General features: G+C 39.6%; 1 protein-coding gene across 3 annotated transcripts; it reads right to left on the bottom strand.

The window, feature by feature from the left end:
• Nucleotides 1-4,923: 4,923 nt before the first annotated feature.
• Nucleotides 4,924-21,124, bottom strand: LOC135714340 (uncharacterized). Of its 3 annotated transcripts, none has more exons than XM_065237678.1 (5): nucleotides 20,936-21,124; nucleotides 12,989-13,253; nucleotides 7,951-8,031; nucleotides 7,819-7,883; nucleotides 4,924-7,754 (listed from the first exon to the last, which is right to left on the bottom strand). In XM_065237678.1, the coding sequence occupies exons 3-5, from the start codon at nucleotides 8,029-8,031 to the stop codon at nucleotides 5,099-5,101; spliced, it is 2,802 nt and encodes a 933-aa protein (XP_065093750.1). In that variant the 5' UTR covers nucleotides 12,989-13,253; nucleotides 20,936-21,124; the 3' UTR covers nucleotides 4,924-5,098. The 3 variants fall into 3 exon arrangements, with proteins under 3 accessions (XP_065093750.1, XP_065093751.1, XP_065093752.1); XM_065237679.1 differs by lacking the exon at nucleotides 20,936-21,124 and adding an exon at nucleotides 20,823-20,929; XM_065237680.1 differs by lacking the exon at nucleotides 12,989-13,253.
• Between the last annotated feature and the right edge of the window lie 762 nt (nucleotides 21,125-21,886).

Here is a 21,886-nt window from a genome sequence, read left to right as displayed (position 1 = left end):
GTACATTGCGAGAAGCTTTTATTAAATTTCAAGAAGTTAGTAAAAATAGCATTGGATTTAGTTCATTTGCAGCACTTAAACCAAAGCATTGCAAATTACTTGGTAGTTCAGGTTCTCACAATATGTGTGTTTGTACCATCCATGAATATATTAATTTAATGCTTCATTGTCTTAGAAAATATTCATTCGAAAAAGATTTCAACCATTATTTTGAAGAAATATTATGTAGCTCATCATTGTTACCTCCGCGAATGCGAACGTTGCCCAGGTCTCTCAGATTTTGAAAGAAGTTTTTCAGAAAAATTCGAGGAACAGGGTATGTCTGAAATATGTTTTGAACAATGGGTTTCAACTGATCGATGTAGTTTAGAGAAACTTGTAAAACCAGTAGATGGATTTGTTCCTTATTTTTGCGAAAAGTTGGAAAAACTGGTATCCCATGATTATATTAAAACTCAGCAGTCTAGTTTCTTGAGAAATACAAAAAATACTCTTAAAAATGGAGAAGTTGTCATAATTTGTGATTTTTCCGAAAATTATTCATTTGTTCTTCAAGATGCTGCCCAAAGTAGTTACTGGAATAATCAACAAGCTGCTATTCTTCCTTTTTACATTTATTATTCAGAATCAGGTAGAATTAAAAATTCATAACATATAAAAACATACCAATCAAAAGTTCATCAAATAAAAATATATTCAATGAAAAGGTTTATGTACAAATTATTATTATTAAAGACGATCAAAAGTAATAAATGTAAGATGCAAATAAAAACGCATGGGTATTTCATTTATTTATCTTATTTATCTTATAAGTTTAAAACCAATCTTCCAATAGTCTATTGGTGCAAGGGTAAGTTGAAGGTAAGTACATGCGTATCTTGCAAAACTTATCATATTTGATGGACAATCACGTATAACTTACGAAAAGGGCATATTTTCTACAAAAAATTGATTATGATGAAAGTAAATTTGAAATATCTTGAAAACGGTTACATTTAGGAAGTTTATCGATATGAGCACTATCGTTTGAAATGATTTTTATATTCATATACTGACATCAAACTGAACATTTTGCCGTAAATAATGAAAGTTTCAAAAATGCCTTAAAAGTTGCTCTTAGAAAAACTTTTTTATTAAAAGTTTGTCCATCCTGGAGTTGTTTTCAAAACTTCTGCTTTCTATTCAAGTTTTTATTAAAAAAAATATAAAAAAAATCAAAAATGCGTTTTTTTTTTGTTATTTGAATTTTGAGGTTTATTTTTAATTTTTTTTTGTAAAAAAACGAACAAAAAATTCCGTGTATATTTTTTTTATAAAGCCTTATTAGTTTCCTACAAATCCTTCTTAGTAAATTTTTTTCTACAACCAACTGTTTTCGAACTACATTTTTTTTTAAAGTATGTGTGCAAAAACACATAGGCCCTTTTCAAAAATTACCCTTGAGTCAAAAGGGTCTCCTCTCCTGCGGAAAATACTTGGTCTATCATACTGAAAATATGTGCCAAGTATCATTCAGATCGAAGATAGTCAAGTTTGGTGACTGACCGATTTGGCGTGGAATTGGTCAGTATTCAATTTTGCATCATTCTACGAACACGCTGTAAAGTACATAATTATGATGCATGATAATTTTATGTTAGGATTGTCCTACAAATTGGAGAACAAAGAGGTGCTTAATGTATGTATGATTGTTTTACCCCAACCTCCTCTACTTCGCTGACATATGAACAAACATTTTGTTCAATTTTAAAAGTACCGTCTTCTGATAGGGAAAACAACTGCCTGTTGCGTTATCATAAAATGCAACCTTCACTTTCTTCTCTGCTTCAGAGCCCTAATTTAAAACTAATAATGGAGCTACTGAAAAAAAATGTTCATTTTTTGGGAATTGTTTTATTCCACAACATGCATGGTGTTTTTGTGTACTATACTGAGGTGCAAATAAACAAAAATGTGTGACAAAATAGTATCAGTTTCTATTGTAGTCGAAGTCGATGTCGAATTCAGTGCACATTGATCACAGCAAAATAGCTCAAAATTGATCAACCCAATGTAGTTATGTAGGGAAAATTCTGTCAATTCTTAACCATTACATTAAATTTAAACACATTATCTTATGCGTAATATGAACGGTGGTCTGATTATGCTAACATGAATTGTCGCGAGTTTTGAACCATAACCGAAACATTGGAATATCTGAAAAAAAGTATAATAGTTCTACGTCATACTCCGGTCGTGTCTAGGACACAACCCCTGATTTGCCCGATAAAAGTAGCGTCTATTATGCTACCGACGCCAGGAAGGCAGCTCCCACACCTGAACCCTACCTATCAACTCATGGAACGGGGACCAACGGAAGGAAGGCGTGATCAGAGATTTTATGCCTCAGAAAATCCCGGCGACGCCGACTGGGATTGAACTCAGGCCTTTTAAGGTGAGAGGCAATCACGCTTACTACTACACTACACACCGACGCCGCTATGTTTCCATTTTTATGAACAGGAATCATATGTGCAAATATCCTTCAAGATGGGTATTCAAAATATCTACATAGATGATGGAGCGGTGTTATCAAGTTGACTTCGGCATATCGATTTAGGTTGAATCAGCATATCAATTTAGGTGGAACTCCATCTGGTCCTGGATTAAACGACGGATTTAGTTCACACTTATTAAACTTTTAGTTGCCTAGTAATTTTGGAAAGTTCGGTAAATTTTTTAAAAATCTGTGGATGATAAAAAAAAATCCAAGATTGTTCAGACTTTGTCCCGATATCCCGCATTTAGCCCGGAACAAATGAATATTTTTACTTTGGTCACACAACATTCGTTCAAATTTGTCGGTAACTTTGGAATTTTGAAAATTTGGTAAACTCCAACCATGACTAAATTCAGATAACTGTTTCAACTTCAAGATTTCAAATGTTTTCTAAATTTCAGGGTTTTCAAACTATTCCTGTCTCGACATACAAAATCATCAAATTTTTTATAACCCATCTTTACACGCAAAACAAATGGCATGAACATCGAATGTAAGAGTGGATTTCTACCATCATTTGTATACGTTTCTTACAACAAATGTTATAGCAGTACCGAGTAAACCGAGAAATAATCGGGAATTTGAAAAGAACCCATGGAAAACCCGAGAATTGGACGGAAGAAACGGAAAAACCCAATAAACCTTAGCATACCCCAACAAACATTGATGGCGGTAAGCTCAAATCGGTATTACCCTTGGATTATATCCCGTCCAAGAATATCCGGTTGCTTTGATGTCGACATCAGAGTCCCTAGGCTGGTCCGTCTCTACTTGTGATACATCTAAATCTCAATTCTAGATGCTCGTAAAATCTCACATTAGCGAATCAAGTTACGAATAATTTTCTTTCATTTCTGGGATCTATTTGCATCGCACATCGTCTTTTTGCAGGAAATCTTCTGAAGCATCATCAATCTTCTTTCTATCTACTCAGCGTGCACGCAGCTAACCAAAGCAAAACAAAATCTTTACTGCATCGTAGATAGTCGCCCCTTTGATCAGGGGGTTGTTAAGTTACCCCAACCTAATGCTTATGGATCCACTCAACAATGTGAGTAGCTTCAATGCACCAGATAAGCGCTTAGAGTGTTCATTAGGGTGCTTCATTCTGAAAAAAGTGATGAATTTCTGATGGGCCACCCTCCAGTTCGATTCATAGCCCCAAAATATGAACCTGTGCAAAAATTGGTAAAGATTGATGAAGGTTTAGAGGTCGCGCCAATGATTTGAAATTTGTATGGGAATTACTATGGAAGAATTTAAAAAATCGCTTATATCGCTATAACTTTGCTTCTACTTGTCCAAATGTCGAAAAAATTTAGTATGTTATTGCTATGGCAATAAACAAAAAGCCTACAGTTGCTACGCTCAGTTTTGCAGCGTATCAAGAATTATAAAAATGTGAAAAAATGGCAAAATAGGGTAAATTGACAGATGAATATGTACAAGGCAACAACGCCAATTTCATCGCAACAACAACAGGCTTGTTGATCATTGTCATGACAACCACATATTTTTTTTTTTCAACGTTTGGACAACTACAACCAAAGTTAGAGCAATGTAAACGAAAATCAATAATTTCCCATACTAATTCACCAAAATCTCCATACAAAATCCAAATCATTGGCGCGACCTCTAAACCTTCATCAATCTTTACCATTTTTTGCACAGGTTCATATTTTGGGGCTATGAATCGAACTGGAGGGTGGCCTATCAAAAATTCATCACTTTTTTCAAAATGAAACACCCTAGTGTTCATAGATGCACTCAAAACTGTGGGGGGCTTCGGCCATTAATTAACGACCAATTTCCATCTCACGTTGTCGTAGTACCGACGCCAAGGAGGCAGCTCCCACATTGTGCACATAAGCCCAGTGCAATTAATTTTCATCCTTTATTAAACTGGGTTTGATAAGCGGCAACGAAAAAAATAGCCCGATTATCCGGAGTGAATTTGTTCAAGCCTCTGGATAATCGAATGCGACCTGTACTCGTAAACTGAGTAAAATTTTCAACGATTTTCTGCATATTCGAGCCAATTTTTGAGGAGAATCGAGGATTTTTTTTTCAATTTTGAGTTGGATTCGACTCAATTTTGAGTTACTCTCATTGACCGTGTGAAGTTTGTTCTGCAATTAACCAAGCCATTCGAGAAGTTAAAATTACGTTTAATTCGAACTTCGAAATAACACAATATTTTGAGATTTTTTCTTTTAGAACCACGAGAAAAGTAGCCAAATTTTATGCGTTTCATAAAAAAATAGTAATTTGAAAGTCGCGTCAAAACTTCTTGATAAATTGGTTCATTTCTCTGAAAGAGATGAATTAAAAAGGAAATTTCGGATTACAGCAAAAAGTCGACGTATTTGGGTATGGATCGTAACTCTAGATTGTGACAAGACTTTCTGATGGCAAGTGTACTAATTTTCAGCATGAACCTACAGACTAAGGATAACAAATATGCTGGTTATAATAATGCAGCTATGCCTACAATCTATTAATAATACTGACTCATTAATGGGACTATTTTAACCACCTTACCTACCGAAACCAGTCGCACTAATCCATTAAATTTTCCTTAGACAAAAACTTCAATAACGTGGAATGGTCCGAGCTTGCAGTGCTTGCTTCCTGCTCCTTCACTTTCTGCTTCTCTACATTCTGACCGTACGAAGTGTTCGTTGTTGTCGATTCTTTCAACTCGTTGTTCGTTTTCTTCTGATTCGCCATCTCCTTCTCGATCGCCTTTGGTAAATTGACGTTCGGCTCCCCGAATGGGAACTTTCGACTGGTATCGTAGAAAACCAATCCATCCGATCCGCGGCGGTTCCGTATCCGATCATCCGTCACCGTCGAATGCTGAGGTTTCGTGTCCGCCTTCTCCTCGCTACCCAGATCATGCAGTTTGGTAATGTCCTCGAACATTTCGGCCGATTGAGAATCATGACGGCGCCGAACCTCCCCGAATGGATACTGCCGAGTCGTGTCGTACGCGAAACCATCCGACCCTCTGCGCTGCTTGCGAAGTCCTATAATTTGTTCATCTGCCATGTTGGATGGGATGTGGTTCTTGAACCAACTGTCAACATCTTCAATGCTTTCTCGACGGCCCATTCGAGCAGCACCGGTCTTGACGGCAATCATTGAACCTAACTGATCCGACCCTTCGACCACGGATTCAGCCTCGGAGCTACTTGGTAAGCTATCAATGTCCCGTGATTCTTCCACATCAGTCTTTTCGATTTTCTCGAACTCTGGATCGAAACAATCGTCCATATCGGACGACTTATTCGAACTATCCGATTCAACCAAATCGATGCTGATGTCCTCTAGCTTGTCTTCCGGTGGTTCCGATGATCTGTCCAACTTGTTCAGCAGTTTTACTGTGGTGGGATACTTCGGATTCGAATTGTTCAGTTCGGAATTAATCTGATCTTCCAGAAAGCCCTGGAACTCTTTCAGGAGGCTATCACCGTTATTCTTATCGTTGTTTACACTGTTGAGTACGTGGGTTATGTCGTGATGCTGGAGTATATTCGATGATACCAGGAAGCCGCCCAAATCGTAACCTAGGAGATCGCGCGAGAGTGGTAGCTCCTGGTCTCCGCCGGTAGACTTCTGTCGTCTTGGAACCGGGGGTGGTGGTGGCTCTACATCAGGTGGGCTGTTTAAGACTTCACTGCTACCGATGGTGAATTTTAGGGAGGGTAACTCCAGGGTTGGCGTCGCGGTACATGAAGCTCCATCGCTGGATTTGGTAGATGTTTTTCGCATAACAAGACGTGATTTTGGCTTCACAAGGTCATCCGCATTATGGCATGGATCCTGTGGAGTAAACGGTACGACCTTCATATGAGCTTGATGAAGATCCATGATTAGGAACGAACTGGAGCTGCTGCTCTTCAGCAGGACCGGTCTGGGACTTGGGGTTCTAGTTTCCGTCTTCACCATGCCAATTGAAGTTGGCATCGAAATTATGCGTTTCAGTGTTCTCGGAGAGTGAGCCTTCACTTCAACCGGGGCGTCAAGCTTCTTTGGAGTGCTGGTAGTTGTGTCAGATAGGTTTCCGTGAAATTCCGTTTCCGAAAGACTTTTCGGCATTCTATGACGGAATGGTGGTGATGGTGGAGTTTGCAAGGTATTTCGTTTCCGAATAGGTCTGGATGAACAGGAATCGTCACTGTCATCATTGTCGTTGTTCGTGGGAGCTAAGTACCTACTGAAGTCTCGATCTGGTTTTCGTGGAGGAGTCTCGATAGATGCTTCTGTGGTTATAAGGTTCTTTGACGAATCAACCTCGTGGTCGTGTTTGTGGAGCACATTATGCATGTGTTCATCTTTATCACAAATGTGACGAGTCTTACGTTTCCGTGGAACGATAACCGGTTCTTCCACAGGAGTCATTCCTTGATATCGATTGTTCGGGTAGTCTTCCAACATGGCCATTAGAAATTCAGCTTTCTTACCCAGACTAGTACCGTTTCCAACTGACTCATCTAAATATTTCATAAAATTCTTCTCATTTAGTTCGTCTTTGTCTAAAATGTCCTTCGGGTTCTGCGCTTTGGAAGACTCTGGTATGGGCTTCTCGTGTTCTATCTTAGCATCCGGTTCCGTGACTTGAATTTTAGGAACCTCCTGAGCATCGGACTTTGCCGCCACATTCAATACATGCTTCTCGATAAACTGATCGATCTTATCCAAATCTGGCAACTCCTTTTTAGCACTTTTTCTTCTCTCGATCACTACCGGGTCGTCCGATAACGCATCGGACAGATTTTCACCGAAGAACTTGTCGGATTTTTTGTTACCCACCCGCGATACCTTTGCTGAACCGTTCTGGGTCGGGTCCTCCTTCGGGGCATCCATCTCTGCCTTGGTGGGCACTTTGGAAAAGTCACTAAACTCTTCATCCTTCACATCGATTGCAAAGCTGGATGCAGCCATCGCCGGGAGGCCTCTGTCAACCGTGTCCGATGGTTTGCGTTTGGCCACAATGTCGTAGGATTGACGACGGCTTTCCGCTCCAAAGACGTCTTTGAAACCGTTCTTCACTTTAAGCATCGCTTCCGGGGACGTTTCGCGCTCCAGAGTGGTACGTTTTTTGCGTGGTGGTGCCACCGGAGGTGTGTCAATTACCTTGGCCGAATCCGGCGAGTCTTTTGGAGTGATGTTCCAATTGTTCAAGGTGTTTGTTTTGGACGTGGTCTCCAATCTGGTAATGAGGGGAAATTGGGTAAGTTGGTTGTATGGTTCTAGTGGAAACGTTCAGATCTTACACGTGACGGCTCAGGTATGTCTTATTGATTCCATGTTTGTTCTTTCGTAGTCCATTGGGGCACATCTGAAAGATATGATTGTTTGAGTTTACGGGTTTAGGTGTTGATAGGTAGTTGAAGTTGTTGCATTACAATGTTTCCAAAACTGTCGAATACTCTTCCAGGGCGCATGGAACTGCCCCCACGGGGTTCTTTGCATAATGAATTACCCATCTGAAATGGTAAAAGGTAAGATAAGGTTAATGGTGAAACACAGAACTGTGTTCAGGTTTTTTAAATGCTCGATTAAAAAAAATCAGTCAAGTTTATGTCGACCAAATTTTGACCCTACAGAGTCTATCTCAGTAGACTTATCCACTTTGATAAGCCTAAAGAGCTAGACTCTCGATTAGAAAGGGTGTTACAATCAAAATTTGGTCGACTTAAACTTGACTGATTTTTTTTAATCGCGCATTTAAAAAACCTGAACACCACCCTTTTTATAGGTTTGCATTTGCTCTTCAGTTATCAAAATGGCGTCCAAGCCAGAGGAACAACGTATCAAAATTTTGCCATGCAGCGGTAAGTCGCCAACAGCGTACAGGTGATGTCCAAGGATACGACCCCTCCCAACTAAAAAACAGTTGGAAGCGAGAAGTAGTTATAGGCAAACTCGAGTTCTGCGGCGAACCAAGTGGATGAGCTGGTTGTACAGAATATGATGGTAGGAGTTAAACGAAAGGCTCGGAAATTGGGGTTCGGTCAACCAGAAGCTTAGCTGAATATTGTTTCTGTATGTTATACAAATTGAATTAAAAAAAAAAACAAATTTGGTTTAAAAAAAAATAATTAATTTACACGCATTCTTGATTGACCAAATTTTGATCGTAACACCCTTTAGAACCGCCAGTTGAACCATTTCAAGCTGGGTACTGCTGGATGGAAATGTGTTGTCAAATCATGCCTACTGATCATTCTTGTATGAAATTGGTTCCAAACGTAAACAAACCATGTAGGTTTCCTATGGCTTGTTTACGTTTGGAACCAGTATTTGACAGCCACATCCCACCCCTGGGCTACTGCAGAGTCGATCGATTTTATTTTGCAAGCCAATGGAAAACTGCTTGAAAATTATCTCAAGTTTTAAACTGTGTTGCTCTTTCTCAGTTGATTCCCACCAAAAGCTCTGAGCTAGGAGTGCTCGGCCCCCATGACTCTATCAAAGCTTATGTACATACTTGTTTCGCCAAAGTATGTTTTACTGAAATTCAAAACCCAGCTGAGTCATGAAAACGGTGTTGGTCTCGGTGTTGGTTCTATACTTTCATTACTGAGCCTGATGGTTTTTGTCTATGAGCTTAAAATTAAGAATGCGTTCTGAAAAAGTATGGATAATTTTAATGAGTTTACAATGTTTCACGATAGATAAGAACAGTAACACCAACAATCAATTCGAAACTAACGATTTTAAATTGGCTCACTACTTGACTAGCCTATTGGTCCCAAGCATATCGATTAACGTACCCCATTCTAAAGGGTGTCCACGATGAAATTGCCACACACAAAATTGATTCGCAAAATTCGAGTTTTCATCCGATTGCCATCAAATTTTCAGGGATTGAGAAATAACTATTAAACTTCATTTTACCATTTTACTCGTATTGTATTTACAGTCCATACGCAAATGCCCGCACCTTGGCCTTAACCCCGGCCATAAGATTCTGCACAACCTGTGAATCAACCGTTTTTTGCATGTAAACCCATACTTTCTTCAGTTCCTCGACTGTCTTCACTACCTTAGGTCATTTAAGAAGGTGCTGCTTCATAATCGCCCAGTACTTCTCGATGGGGCGGAGCTCCGGAGTGTTGGGAGGGTTGAACATTTTCGGCACGAAATTGACCTTATTGTCCGCATACCACTTCAGCACGTCCTTGGAGTAGTGGCATGAGGCCAAATCCGGCCAGAAGAATGTTGGGACGTTGTGGGCCTTCAGGGGAGGAAGCAGCCGCATCTGGAGGCACTCTTTTATGTACACCTGTCCGTTCATCGTGTCCTGGGTCACGAAAGGTGCACTCCGCTTCCCGCACGTGCAGATGGCTTGCCAAACCAGGAATTTCTTCGCAAATTTGGACATCTTCTGAGTGCGGACATGCTCCGGAACGCTGAACTTATCCTTGGCCGTGAAAAACAGGTTGCCGGGGATCTGTTTGAAGTCGGCCTTCACATATGTTTCGTCGTCCATGATGCAGCATTCAACTTTCGTCAGCATGTTGAGGTACAACTTCCTGGCACGGGTTTTGGCGGACTTGTTCTGCTTCTCGTCGCGATTAGGGGCCTTTTGTACCTTGAACGTTCGAAGCCCAGCCTTAGTTTTGGCCTTCTGGACAAAACTTCGGCTTAGGTGCAGCTTCTTAGCCACATCCCTAACGGAGGCGTTCGGATTTCGGTTGAAGGCCCCAACTACGCGGTTGTGATTTTTGGTGTTGTATGGAATACTTTTTCCTTCACTTCTGGGCTTCCGATCGGTGGTCAACCGTTCCTCGAACCGCTTAATCACTCGCGACACCGTGGAATTCGCGATTCCCAACGTTTTAGCGATGGAACGATGCGAGAGATCCTTGTTCTCGTGATGAATGCGCAAGATTTTATCACGCACGAGCTGTTCTTTCGACTCCATTTCCGCGAGTTTTGATCACAGGACTTTAAAACTTGCAGGATGTAAATAAACTAATGAACTAAATCCACCCAAATTTTCATTAAATTCTACCCAACGGTTAAAAAGTTAGAGCAATTTCATAGTTTGGCAATTTCATCGTGGACACCCTTTAGTATAAATTCCATTACTAAACTATGTTTGTTTTGATTCGCTATGAAAGTTTGACAGATAAAATGAGGGGTTCGTGGATTTTCCTATGATTCGAGGGGTCCATCGATTAGCTTGGGACCGAAGATAGTACCAGAGCTGAACCAAAAAGTAAAGCTCGTTTTTTCGGGACCTTCTGGTCTTAAAGTTATCTCTATGGTAATACCATAGAGGTAACTCTAAGACCAGTAAGTCCCGAAGAAACGAGCTCAACTTTTTGACTCAGCTCTGGTACTCTCTTCGGTCCCAAGCTAATCGATGCACCCCTGCAAACATAGGAAAATCCACGAACCCCTCATTTTATCTGTCAAACTTTCATAGCGAATCAAAACAAACATAGTATAGTACTCGAATTTCGACTAGAATGGGGTACGTTAATCGATTTGGTTGGGACCAATAGGCTAGTCCCGGGACGGAACTTGACAATCGAGCTTCTCACTCTTCTTAATGTTCTCGAAGAATGCCCTTCGGAAAGTTGTGCGTGGTGTTTGACGGAGTTGACCAATGATGCCAGGAATGTAAAATATTTTTTCTCTTTTAATTTAGATTGTATTCGGAGTTTCTTTTGCAGTCTAGCAGCTTGTTCATCATTTTTGCTCAACACAATAAAAACAACCATAAACAAACACCAATATCCATCACTTAAAACACGCAGTGCACTCAATTTTCAACTTTCCTTTCTCAAATATAAACAATCAACAATGCCATTGACGTCAACATTGATTATGGCATCACTGCCAGCCCGATTGATGCGATCCCTCTGTCCTTTTTATTCTCCGATTGCTACTGTCAAATTGACCAATCAGAAACAGGCACGGATTTGACAGCAAATTGGCTCGAAATCGATACCCGATTGGTCCAAAGCTTTAACATTAATCCCTAAATCACTTATTTTTCACCATCGAAATTTTAAGTCCTAGACGTATTTAAATTTAGTTTTATGTCCGTGATTTTCCATCTTGAAAAAAATTCTTCGTTCAGCTTTTTCAAAGTGATGCAATTTAACTGTGGACACCCTTTACTATAATAACAGGTCACAGCTTGTGGTCAGAACTTAAGGGGGACCTCGGGGAATCGAATGGATGGCAATAATTGGTTCTGGAGAAATTCAAGCTTACAAAACTGCGAGTACATTGTCCTATATATATATGATGAAATCCTTAGTCTTCTGGTCGCATCTACAAATTCTCAGTCAAATCATAAATTTTGGAAGAGCTTTTAAAAAAGCGTAGATCTAAATAGAGTTTTAAATTTAGAAACCTAGAAGTCCCGATTCAGCAACACATTAGAAGAGACTGTGTGCCTAAACCTTAATTTTAATTCAATTACTGAAGCTGACCTCAGTGCATCCATTTTCTCCACCAACAGATAAGTCAACCAATATTTCAAACAATTCTGATTCAGATTCACTGTCGATCTGAGTGACCTATGATTCAATGGTCTAAAATAAAATGAATGAATAAATTCAGAATCGCTCTTCGATGTCTCTCCGACGATACACCAAACAATGACTCAAAACATTTGCAATTAATTCAATCGATTCACAAAACCCTGTAAGGAAGCTTGCTCCCACTGGATGCGTCAGATCGTGTTTTGAACTCTTATTTTACTAGGCGCAAACTTACACTAAATACCAACGTACTCATCGCAACCAACGCACTTTAAAATCCATTCTCAAATCAAATCCAACAAGGTAGTAAACCGAGGCGCCGCCATGATTCGGTAACACCTAACAGCATTGTAGCTCGCAGCGAACAAACGATGCGTGTAGGCGTCGTCACGCTTCTCAGTTTATTGAGATTCTGGCTGAAACTTCCAATATTGTTGTCCCTTGTCCGACTTCGCGTTTACCGAGCAATTAGTGGTTGGACTTTTGTGAAGCGAACGAAGAGAGTACGATAATCGAAATAAACTTATTAGCACCCATGCCAATTGACAACAAAATGGGCTTTGGCTTGTGCTAATTGCGATGTATTCAAAATCGAAGAGATCCGTTCCATTTCCAATGATGAAAATACGGTGCAGCGCTATGGAAACTTAATGATGTTTATTTGAACTGGGTATTTGCAAACCTCATTTGGCGTACATACAGTTTCCATGAAAGATCTCAATAAGACTATTTTTTTGCAATAAACAGCTCTTTTTTTTATTCTTTTTTTAACAATTGCATGAGCGTCAACCCATTTGCTCGAAAGTGCTAATAAATCCCCCGTACACGCAAATGGGATGACACGCCCTTATTCGCTTTTTCTCAAAACTTTGAACACTCTTACAAAATCATGTGATACCATCAATAAATTCTCATACGAAACATCCGAGTAACTCACCTTTCTGTTTTTCGATGGAACGTTTATCGTGAAATCAGTACAATTACTGAGGCTGCTGCTGCTGCGGCGGCGGTGGCGGACGCGGCATGGAAGATGTCACACCAATTACCGGGCGTCTCCACAGCCCGTACCTGTTGGCTGTGTTTACGTAAGTGTTTTTAGTTTCTCGTAGGCGGAAATCTGTTTCTGACTGGTTGTTGCTGATGCCGGAATAACTAGCCCTTTGGCAGTGACTCTATCGGTGATGATGCAGCGGAAATGCGCACTGGAAAATGGGAAAATGATTTTTTCAAACATAAACTTAATTAAATGAAAGGGTATTTATTGTATTCTTAATTTATGTTTTACATAGGCTACATAAGATTTCTTTACTTCGTACTAAGATATCATACTTTTAACTGCAAAAGGTAAATCAGGATTTAAATAGAAAAATTCGGTATCATTGCAAATGTGCTCTATTGTTCGGTCCCAACAAAAAAATGCCTTCGATATTCCTCACGACTGAATCGGTTTGAGCTAGCCCACGACAGACAATTTGACAGATGAGAAATTCCACAGCTAACCGGCGTAATCGACTGAATGATATCTGACCAAATCCGGTGTCACGCGTCGATTATTTTCGTTTTATTGAAGTAATTAATCTACACGTAAATTAGAGTTTCATCTAGTAGTGTACGCACCAATCTGACTATACTTGATCGTTTTTAGTCTATTTATTACTGTTCCAGTCACTGTTGAGTCAATTCCAGATTCGTCGGTATAGCAATTTATAGACTCATCAAAGCCGGAAAACCGAAGAAATGTTTGATGTAGTCAGCTATAAAATTACGCATTTCAAATGAGTCATTTGACTCATTTTTTACTGGAATTTATAGCAAATCAATGCCGATGAATCAAAAAATGGTTAATCGACATCCTGGAAAATTGAACATAGCCTTTGTCCTCACAAGTTCCTACCTCAAGTGACCTCGAATCATATGATCTATGCTTTGCCAACCCGAACGTCTGTACTTTATGTTAGGAGCGGAGCGGTGTATCGTATTTACGAGGAGTCCCGATCCCGAGTTTGAAAGCATGGCTGCCAAGGGCCCAATACTGGAAGTAGATTAGCAATTTCGACCGTTACCGTTTGGACAGCGGCTGAACCCGTGGGTAACGATTATTTCAGGGTAAATGCGCCCCTGTATGCAGTGGAGTGTCGAGCACGTTGTTAGGGTTCAAAGTCGTACCGTTTGGCTAAACCAGCAGTTTCGTTCGCCGACGGGTATCCTAACTCGATTTGAAAATTTGAACAGCTTTTGCAACAGAATGTGTAAGTTTGAGGTTCATAAGCTGTTTATTTATAGCCCTCACCTATTTAGTTCCCAATTTAATAGCTAGATAGCGTCAAATGGCCAAAGGGAAGTCGATAAAGGCGCAGCTATAATGCACAAGACCATGTTGAAGGCGGATGGGTACGATTCCCGGTCCGGGCTAGGAATTTTCCGGGTTGTACTTGCCTCACAATATAAAGCACGAGAAAATTTAACCATGTTTGACTTTCTTATGGTTTCCTGAGTATAAGTCAAGTATATAGGTTTAATTTAAATAAGGTCGGCCTAATGTCCCTAATGCTGAACCCATACATATATTTCGAAGGAAAGCATTTGTTGCCAATCTTTTATTAGCAACCAAAAATATCCATGTGTCTTGTCCAGATGACGCAATGTTCTAAGAAAAATTTAAGAACAATCTTTAGATCCATAGACCAGCATTAGATCAATTTTTCTTCTATTTTGCCCTGACATGCCATATTTTAGGTATCCTCCGAGTTATGAAAAACACCACCTAAGTATTAGAAATATCAGTAAAATGAGGGGTGAAACATTAAGTGGTCTAGACAACCTTGAGTTATTTTCTACAAATAATCCTTGCACAACACTAATTCAAGAAGCTTAGGTTGGCTGTAACCAGCTGGTTACAATCCGTGGATGTTCGTCTGTATGAGTTGTTGTTGTTGTTTGGAAAATTCACATATTTTAATAACTAATACAGAAGGCAACACACAGTGGCGAGAGTGTTAGTACCGCTGCTAAAACACTCGACCGATACTGAATATAGTCGCTATATTCATAGTCTGGCGGATAGAATCTCGGGAACCCATTGAGCTGACAAATAGCGGAACCAATCAAGAAAATCACGAACAACAACAGAAAAGAGCACATCAGCTATTGCGAACAAAACTTCGGAAACCCTTTTCTCCTGACTCAAGGCTCGCCTACGCAAACTAACTGCATCTTTAGGTTGGGGAAAGTTTCCCCTATCCGATAATGCTGGTAATTGGCATTTGATTGGCGAGGGGAGAATAATCAACGTTTTGTTTTTAAAAGTTGATAGTACCTTTTCATTTGTTGGTCTGCAATATATTGAATTGGTTCCGCTTTTTATTGGATCGAAATTCTATCCGCCAGGCTATAAATATAGCGACTATAATACTGAAGGGAAGAAAAACGTAGCTGAAAAGAGAATTGTCAAAATGGATTTTGGATAGCCATCTTAGATTTAGAAGATGAGGCAGAAGTAATATCAGGCGTCCGTTTGTAAAGACTGAGGTATCTAAAAGTACAATGTCATTAAATCATCATCCCCACCCCTTCACCTTGTGGGGCGATGGGCCATTGGACTGTCTCTGTTCAGGTAAATAGTTTTGAAAATATCAATGTCTGCCAACCTGACGGAAATATTACACTTACATCAGGACCTCGTGTACATGTTGTACCACTGTTTTGAAATACGGTCTCACACAGCTCGGCTTGGAAATCAATATGGCTTCCAAAACAAGTCGTCCCTTGATGGACGATTCCCTCAGGCCGCCGACAAAGGTGGCCAAGCCACGGTCAGCCAATAGTGCCAAAGAAGGAAGACGCATGCCAGCCAAACGAGCCAGCAACGCCTGCTGGGCCGTTCGTGGTTGAAGATAATCCTCCATTCTCCCAATCCAGCAAAGAAACGCTGTTTGCAGACGCGTCGCAAGTGTCCGGCCACACGGTAGATTCTGCTGCAACAGTGAGTACCTTAAAGGCCCACGCACATTAGATCCGGATCGGACGCGTTGCGGCAAAGTGACAGCTAAATCTATTGTCTAACTGTCAAATTAACGTCAACGCAACGCAAACGGATCTAATGTGGGTGGCCCTTAATAGTTCTGTAAGCTCTCGCTTACACGCCACACTAATATAAATATCCACACCCACGCGACCCAGAATAGGGCAGAATAAATGTTTTAAAGAATGTGAAATTTCTGACTTTTATACTTTGTAACACGTCCCTGTCCGGTGAGTTTTGTCATAGCTTTCGAACCATTTATATGCAGTACTCGTTATTTCAAAGCGCATGTTTGTTCTTAATGCAAAAATGGTATATACATCGAAAGCTCTCAATTAATAACATTTTAAGAGCACGCAATAAGCTAATATGCGATAAGCAATAAGCTTGAAATGCGAAGAAGAAGAAGAAGAAGAAGTAGTAGAAGAAGAAGAAGAACTATCTGTATATATGAACCACTTAAAATTTCTTCCATACCTGTGGCAAGTGCCTAATTGACAATGATTTTTTGATAAGGACCAGCTAGATATCTCCGATGACATGAAAGTAATATTGAATAACTCTAACATTAACATTATCTACTATAGCTGATTTTCCTAATTAAATGCAAATATTTCTGAGTTCATTTAATGCAATTAGGTGAAAACCTTCATATTTACAATTAATATTAACCGGCTATTTTATTTCATTTACAGGATTGATTAATAAATTAAAAAAAAAAAAAACTATCGACTATTATTAAACTTAGACGCAATTAATTGTTCTGACTGTTCTAATGTACCATTGAAGGTTATGGACCGCGGCTTGCAATTACTAGCTTTTAATGAAGATTTAAAATTTATCCTATGGTGGATGCGGATCAATCTTCCTCTGAATATATTCACATCGAGTTTTCTTTATTACGTGTGGTGTGGTACCTATTCCAATGATTATTACTATTTGATCTACAAAACTTGTTGCCATTAATAAATAATGCTAATATTTCAAGAAATATTAAGTATGGCGATTTGACATCTTGAGCAAAGTTGATTGTGATAAGGTTCCCCACAAGTTTGCTGAAGACACTGCACTCAAACAATAAAGTTTGTTTTTAAATTTTTTCATAGTATGCCATAATATGTTTAAAATATTGTCCCTAATGTCGGCCTAATACCACGTACAGACTATGGCTTATATCATGTAATATAGGCTGTCTGTCATCTAGTTTTCACTGGAAATCCTATGCATGAGTGCTCATTGCAAGACATCCTATGTTACATGATATAAGCCGTAGTCTGTACGGGGTATAAGTGTACCTAATACTGGATATTTATTTCGAAGCAAAGCATTTTTTGATAATGTTTCACTAGCAACCAAATCTATCCATTTGTATTATCCAGATAACGTTCTGTTCAACGAAAACTTGAAGAACAGGAGATTTTTATCAATGGGGCCAATCTGTAGGCCACAGTTAGAGCCATTTTCACTATTTCTATAATGTGGGGAACTTCAAAATAAACCATTCTTCCGAATACACTATGACCTTATAGTCAAGCACTAAGCCGTTATTGGATTAAGTTCGCGGCATATCACGTTTAAATCATGGGGAATCTCCATACAAGGAGGTGGCCAAAATATGTTCTTTGTTATTCTGCATTATTTGACATATTTTGTATTAGTTAGTATGTGTCAACATTATTAATTAAAAATCATTTCAGGATCTCAAGTTTTCCAAAATGGGTTGGAGTTAAGATCTTGATGATAGACTCCATGTGGTTTGACACGCACGATCCCGACTTATTCAACACATCATCCGAGCTTTGTAAAGCTTCGTGATAATATGCTCATCATAGAATGGTAACAATAACCTATTTAATGCTTTCCAAGCTCATGTTCGACATACACAGTTTCGGTCACGAACAGCTCATTTGCTAATAACTTTACACACAGTTGACAAAACATAGTTCTTTTTGAAGCACTAAATAGAATAGAGTTTAATACCCCGTACACATCACGTAATATAGGCTGTCTTGCAATGAGCACTCATACATAGGATTTCCAGTGAAAACTAGGTGTATGAGTGCTCGTTGCAAGACAGCGTATTTCACGTGATATACGCTGTAATGTGAACGGGGTATAAGCTTCATATAGATAAGTTGAAAAAATGTAATTCTAGTAATAAACTGTATTTGTTTTTGCGTTGTAAAAATGAAGTTACAAATTCTCGCTGCACATCTCGGACTTTAAGTGAAAAATTCATTGGTGTTGATTCAAATATTAAGATAACGTGGGTAGATCACCTTTTCGTGGTACGTTACGGGACGTAAGATCCACCACCGATTTCTGACTACTTCAAACTAGGGGAACAGGATTTTTCAGTAATCCAAGGAACACATCTTAGTCCTTGTTACTTTTTATGCCTTGTTGATAGTGACAAGACTCGGCTTTGTCTACCGAGGATGATCTTGAAACAAGGAAAAAATGAGTTAGTTGTCTTCATCTATGTGATTCCCAATCTTCTATTCGTTGTTCCCTAGTTTGAAGTGGTTAAGACTAGGGTTCTGATGCATGGTCATTATCGGTGTCATACCTTAATTTTATTGCTAAGGAATCCAATTTTGACTGACAAAGGGACGCGCCTTTGGAGGGTGTTTCAACACTCCGAAGGGTATAAATAGCGGGACCTTTCAATTAGAGTCGGATCCTTGCGATAAATGCAAGAGTGGCAACTGTAAAAAAAAATGGAATAATACTTCATCATTTCTCAATAGTGATGGAGTAATACGACATGCACTAAACTAAGGACACTGGATATACTACAATAGATCAATTTACTGGTCGCAGAAGTGTTAGGTCCGAACAGAGGAAAAAAATGTTAAGATTTACCTACTCTTTGCATATATATAGTAAACTATGATCCTAATCTATCAATTACTTTAAAGAAAAACAAATTGCAACAGCTGAGTCAAAAGTTATTAACAAATGAGCAGTTGGTGTATGGAGCAGACTGGAACCGAACCATAGACGTTGAGCTTACGAGGCCGGTGTGTAGACCACTCAACGCTTGGGTAGATGAAATGGTTAAAGGCGTATAACAGCTACCTCATGTTACCCGAAAATCATTCAGAAGTCACGCTATTTTTTTCTCTTTGATTTGTTTTTCGTCGATCTTGTTTTCCGTGCTGAGCACCAATGCTACCGACGCCAGAGAGGCAGCTCCCACACCGGGACCCTACCTATCGACCCATCAACTCATGAACCGGGGACCAACGGCTTTACTTCCCTTCCGAAGGAAGGCGTGATCAGAGATGTTATGCCTCAAAACATCCCGGCGGCGCCGACTGGGATTGAACCCAGGCCTGCTGGGGTGAGAGGTAATCACGCTTACCACTACACCACCGGCGCCGCTAAGTCACGATTTTGAAATTGCAATGTTTGAAATGAAATCCTTAAGTCTATTTGCCTCAGTATGACATACGACTGATTGGATCTCGGATTTTCTACGCTTAATTGTAAGAGAATACTATAGACAACATGAATACGAAATAAAAATCGAATTTGCAGTAAACAGAGTTACGTTTTTAAAAATCGTGCTTAGACATTCTGAGACAGCCTATATACTAAACTTTTCTTAAGTTTTATTTTCTTTAACCCTTTGATCAACACAGTTTTTTGTTAAATTGAAAATTGTTTATCCGTGAAGGTGCGTGAATTTACTATTGGCTTCATCAATTAAAAATGTCGGAATCATCATCATCGTATTAATCATTTAGCTGATTTTCTAAATAATGTTAACAAAGTTGTGCTAAATAATTTAAAACTGTGACGGAAACGAAAACAAGCGAAAACATTAGTCGTACACGTATTATTATTATTTTTGTTGATTCCCAAACATAGCACAAACTGTTTCATCGGAAACTGAGCTGACTGATTGGATGAGTCATTCCCTACCAGCGATGATAAAATCTACTTCATCAATAGTGATGGAATCATGGGAAGGTCACTAAGAGAACAGATTTTGGAAACATGTGTAATGTGTGCATTGCATAAACTTACTAACTATTTTGCAGAGCATATGCATTTTTCTGTCTCATTAAAAAATGCAATATGTGAGTACTCATTTCTACAGTAAACAAACGCAACGCCTTCGAACAAGACTAGACGCAGAGAATTGAAAACAAACACATCATGAAGCGTGCTTTCCCGTACATTCTTTGCCATGATTACCCGCCACTTTTAATCTGCTAGCCGTGTTTAATTCGCAAAATCACAGACTTGTTGTTTCTTTTATCATGCCGTTCTTTCTAGGCTATGATGTGCATCGACATCGAAAAATCTACGTCGTAAGATCGCGCAGTCTCTCACGATGTTCAGTATAATTCCTACGCGAACCGGTATGCTTAAGCCTCATTCTAGCCCCGCAGACCAAAGATCTCAAACGCCTTCAAATGATGTCATCCGTGACCAATCTCGTCACTCAGGTTGCACAGACAGAGTTCCACCTTGTTGTTGTTTCCTTTTCTGTCGGCGGAACTGCGCGATCCGAACGAACGTGATCGCAAACGAATCAACGCGCGCCCTCCCATGCGATCACTCACATCTGTACTCTAATGAGACTCTCCGCGAGGCCCAACGGCCCGTTTGGTTAATTGATTAATTGACTGTCGCTGAGTTTGCTTAAGGTGATGATCAACTTGATATCAAGCTTTAAGAACTTTGAACACTTGTTGCACGGAATGGAATTTTTTTGTCAGTATGAGATTTTTCCAACCTGAGAACTCCTTGAGCGACGATAACAGCCAAGGTTTTTTTTTAGATAACGACGATCGCGCGCACCACCAGGTCTCTGGTATAATTCCTATGTTGAACAGAAAATGCACTCACACTGGTAGGGCACACGATTGGGATTGCGAAATTTCACCGATTCCAGCAGCAATTCAGTGTCAGTATCTCGGAGATATCATGTATTTAGCACTACTGTGATAAACAGTTTCAACTCTTTTTTTTCGACTCGTGTTTTTTTTTTGCTTCGTTCGAAGAAGGGAGAGAAAAGCGCGATCTGATCGTGACCGATGCTCGCGGTTAACTGGCTGGGGCCCGCCGCTCTGGAACGGGTGGTGAGAAAAGTTCTGATCAGACGGGCTCTAGAGTCAGGTGGATCCGATCTGGTTGGGGCTGCAAAACTTGATCAATGTTTGAACACTTTCGGGATTATTGTTATTCGGCCCAGCTCGTACTCGCTCGATGTGTCCCTTACAGTCTTGTAAGCGGTCACCTTTAGTCGACATATTTTTTGCGATAATCAGTTTGCTTCCGACACTTGCAAAACAAGCTTTCAAATTGGGGGCGACCCCGGCGTAGTGGTTAGCATCCATACCTCTCACGCCAAAGTCACGAGTTCAAATCTCACCCCCGGACAAGTCACGAATGACCCAAGAGCGTTAAAGTGACTATAATAAAAAAAAAGCTTTCAAATTACAGTACCGTAAAACGGGGTAACATTGATAGTTTTTAAAAGTATATTCTAAATCTTTTTTACAGCAAATACTTTTTTTCAAATTTTATATTTTTAAAACAAGTTCTGAGGATCCAAGAGTTAATTCGTTAGTAATATGTTGAACGAAAATTAAAGCATTTGCACTATTTTTTTTAGTTTTGTGACCGAACTTCTGTAGTTTGATTCGGGGTTACTTTGATAATGCTCGATGAATGTAGAAAAACATGTGTAAAAACACACCCACACCCACACACACACATATATAGAGATAGAAAGAGAAATACACGCCCACATTTCACATAATCTCAAAATCACGTCCTACGATGCAGTTATCACAT

This window comes from Ochlerotatus camptorhynchus, unplaced genomic scaffold (assembly GCF_037179485.1).
Source record: "Ochlerotatus camptorhynchus isolate MF236.1 unplaced genomic scaffold, CSIRO-AGI_Acam_v1.1 ptg000639l, whole genome shotgun sequence".
NCBI classification, from domain to species: Eukaryota; Metazoa; Arthropoda; class Insecta; order Diptera; family Culicidae; genus Ochlerotatus; species Ochlerotatus camptorhynchus.
The sequence above is the reverse complement of the archived record's forward strand: the minus strand, read 5'-3'. Positions and strand labels throughout refer to the sequence as shown.

Bases quoted from the DNA above. Each gene is read 5' to 3' on its own strand.
- LOC135714340 (XM_065237678.1), bottom strand. From the start codon at position 8,031: ATGGGTAATTCATTATGCAAAGAACCCCGTGGGGGCAGTTCCATGCGC. The intron at 7,884-7,950 runs GTAATGCAACAA...CATATCTTTCAG, and splicing joins TCGACAGTTTTGGAAACATT to ATGTGCCCCAATGGACTACG. The intron at 7,755-7,818 runs GTAAGATCTGAA...CCTCATTACCAG, and splicing joins ACATACCTGAGCCGTCACGT to ATTGGAGACCACGTCCAAAA.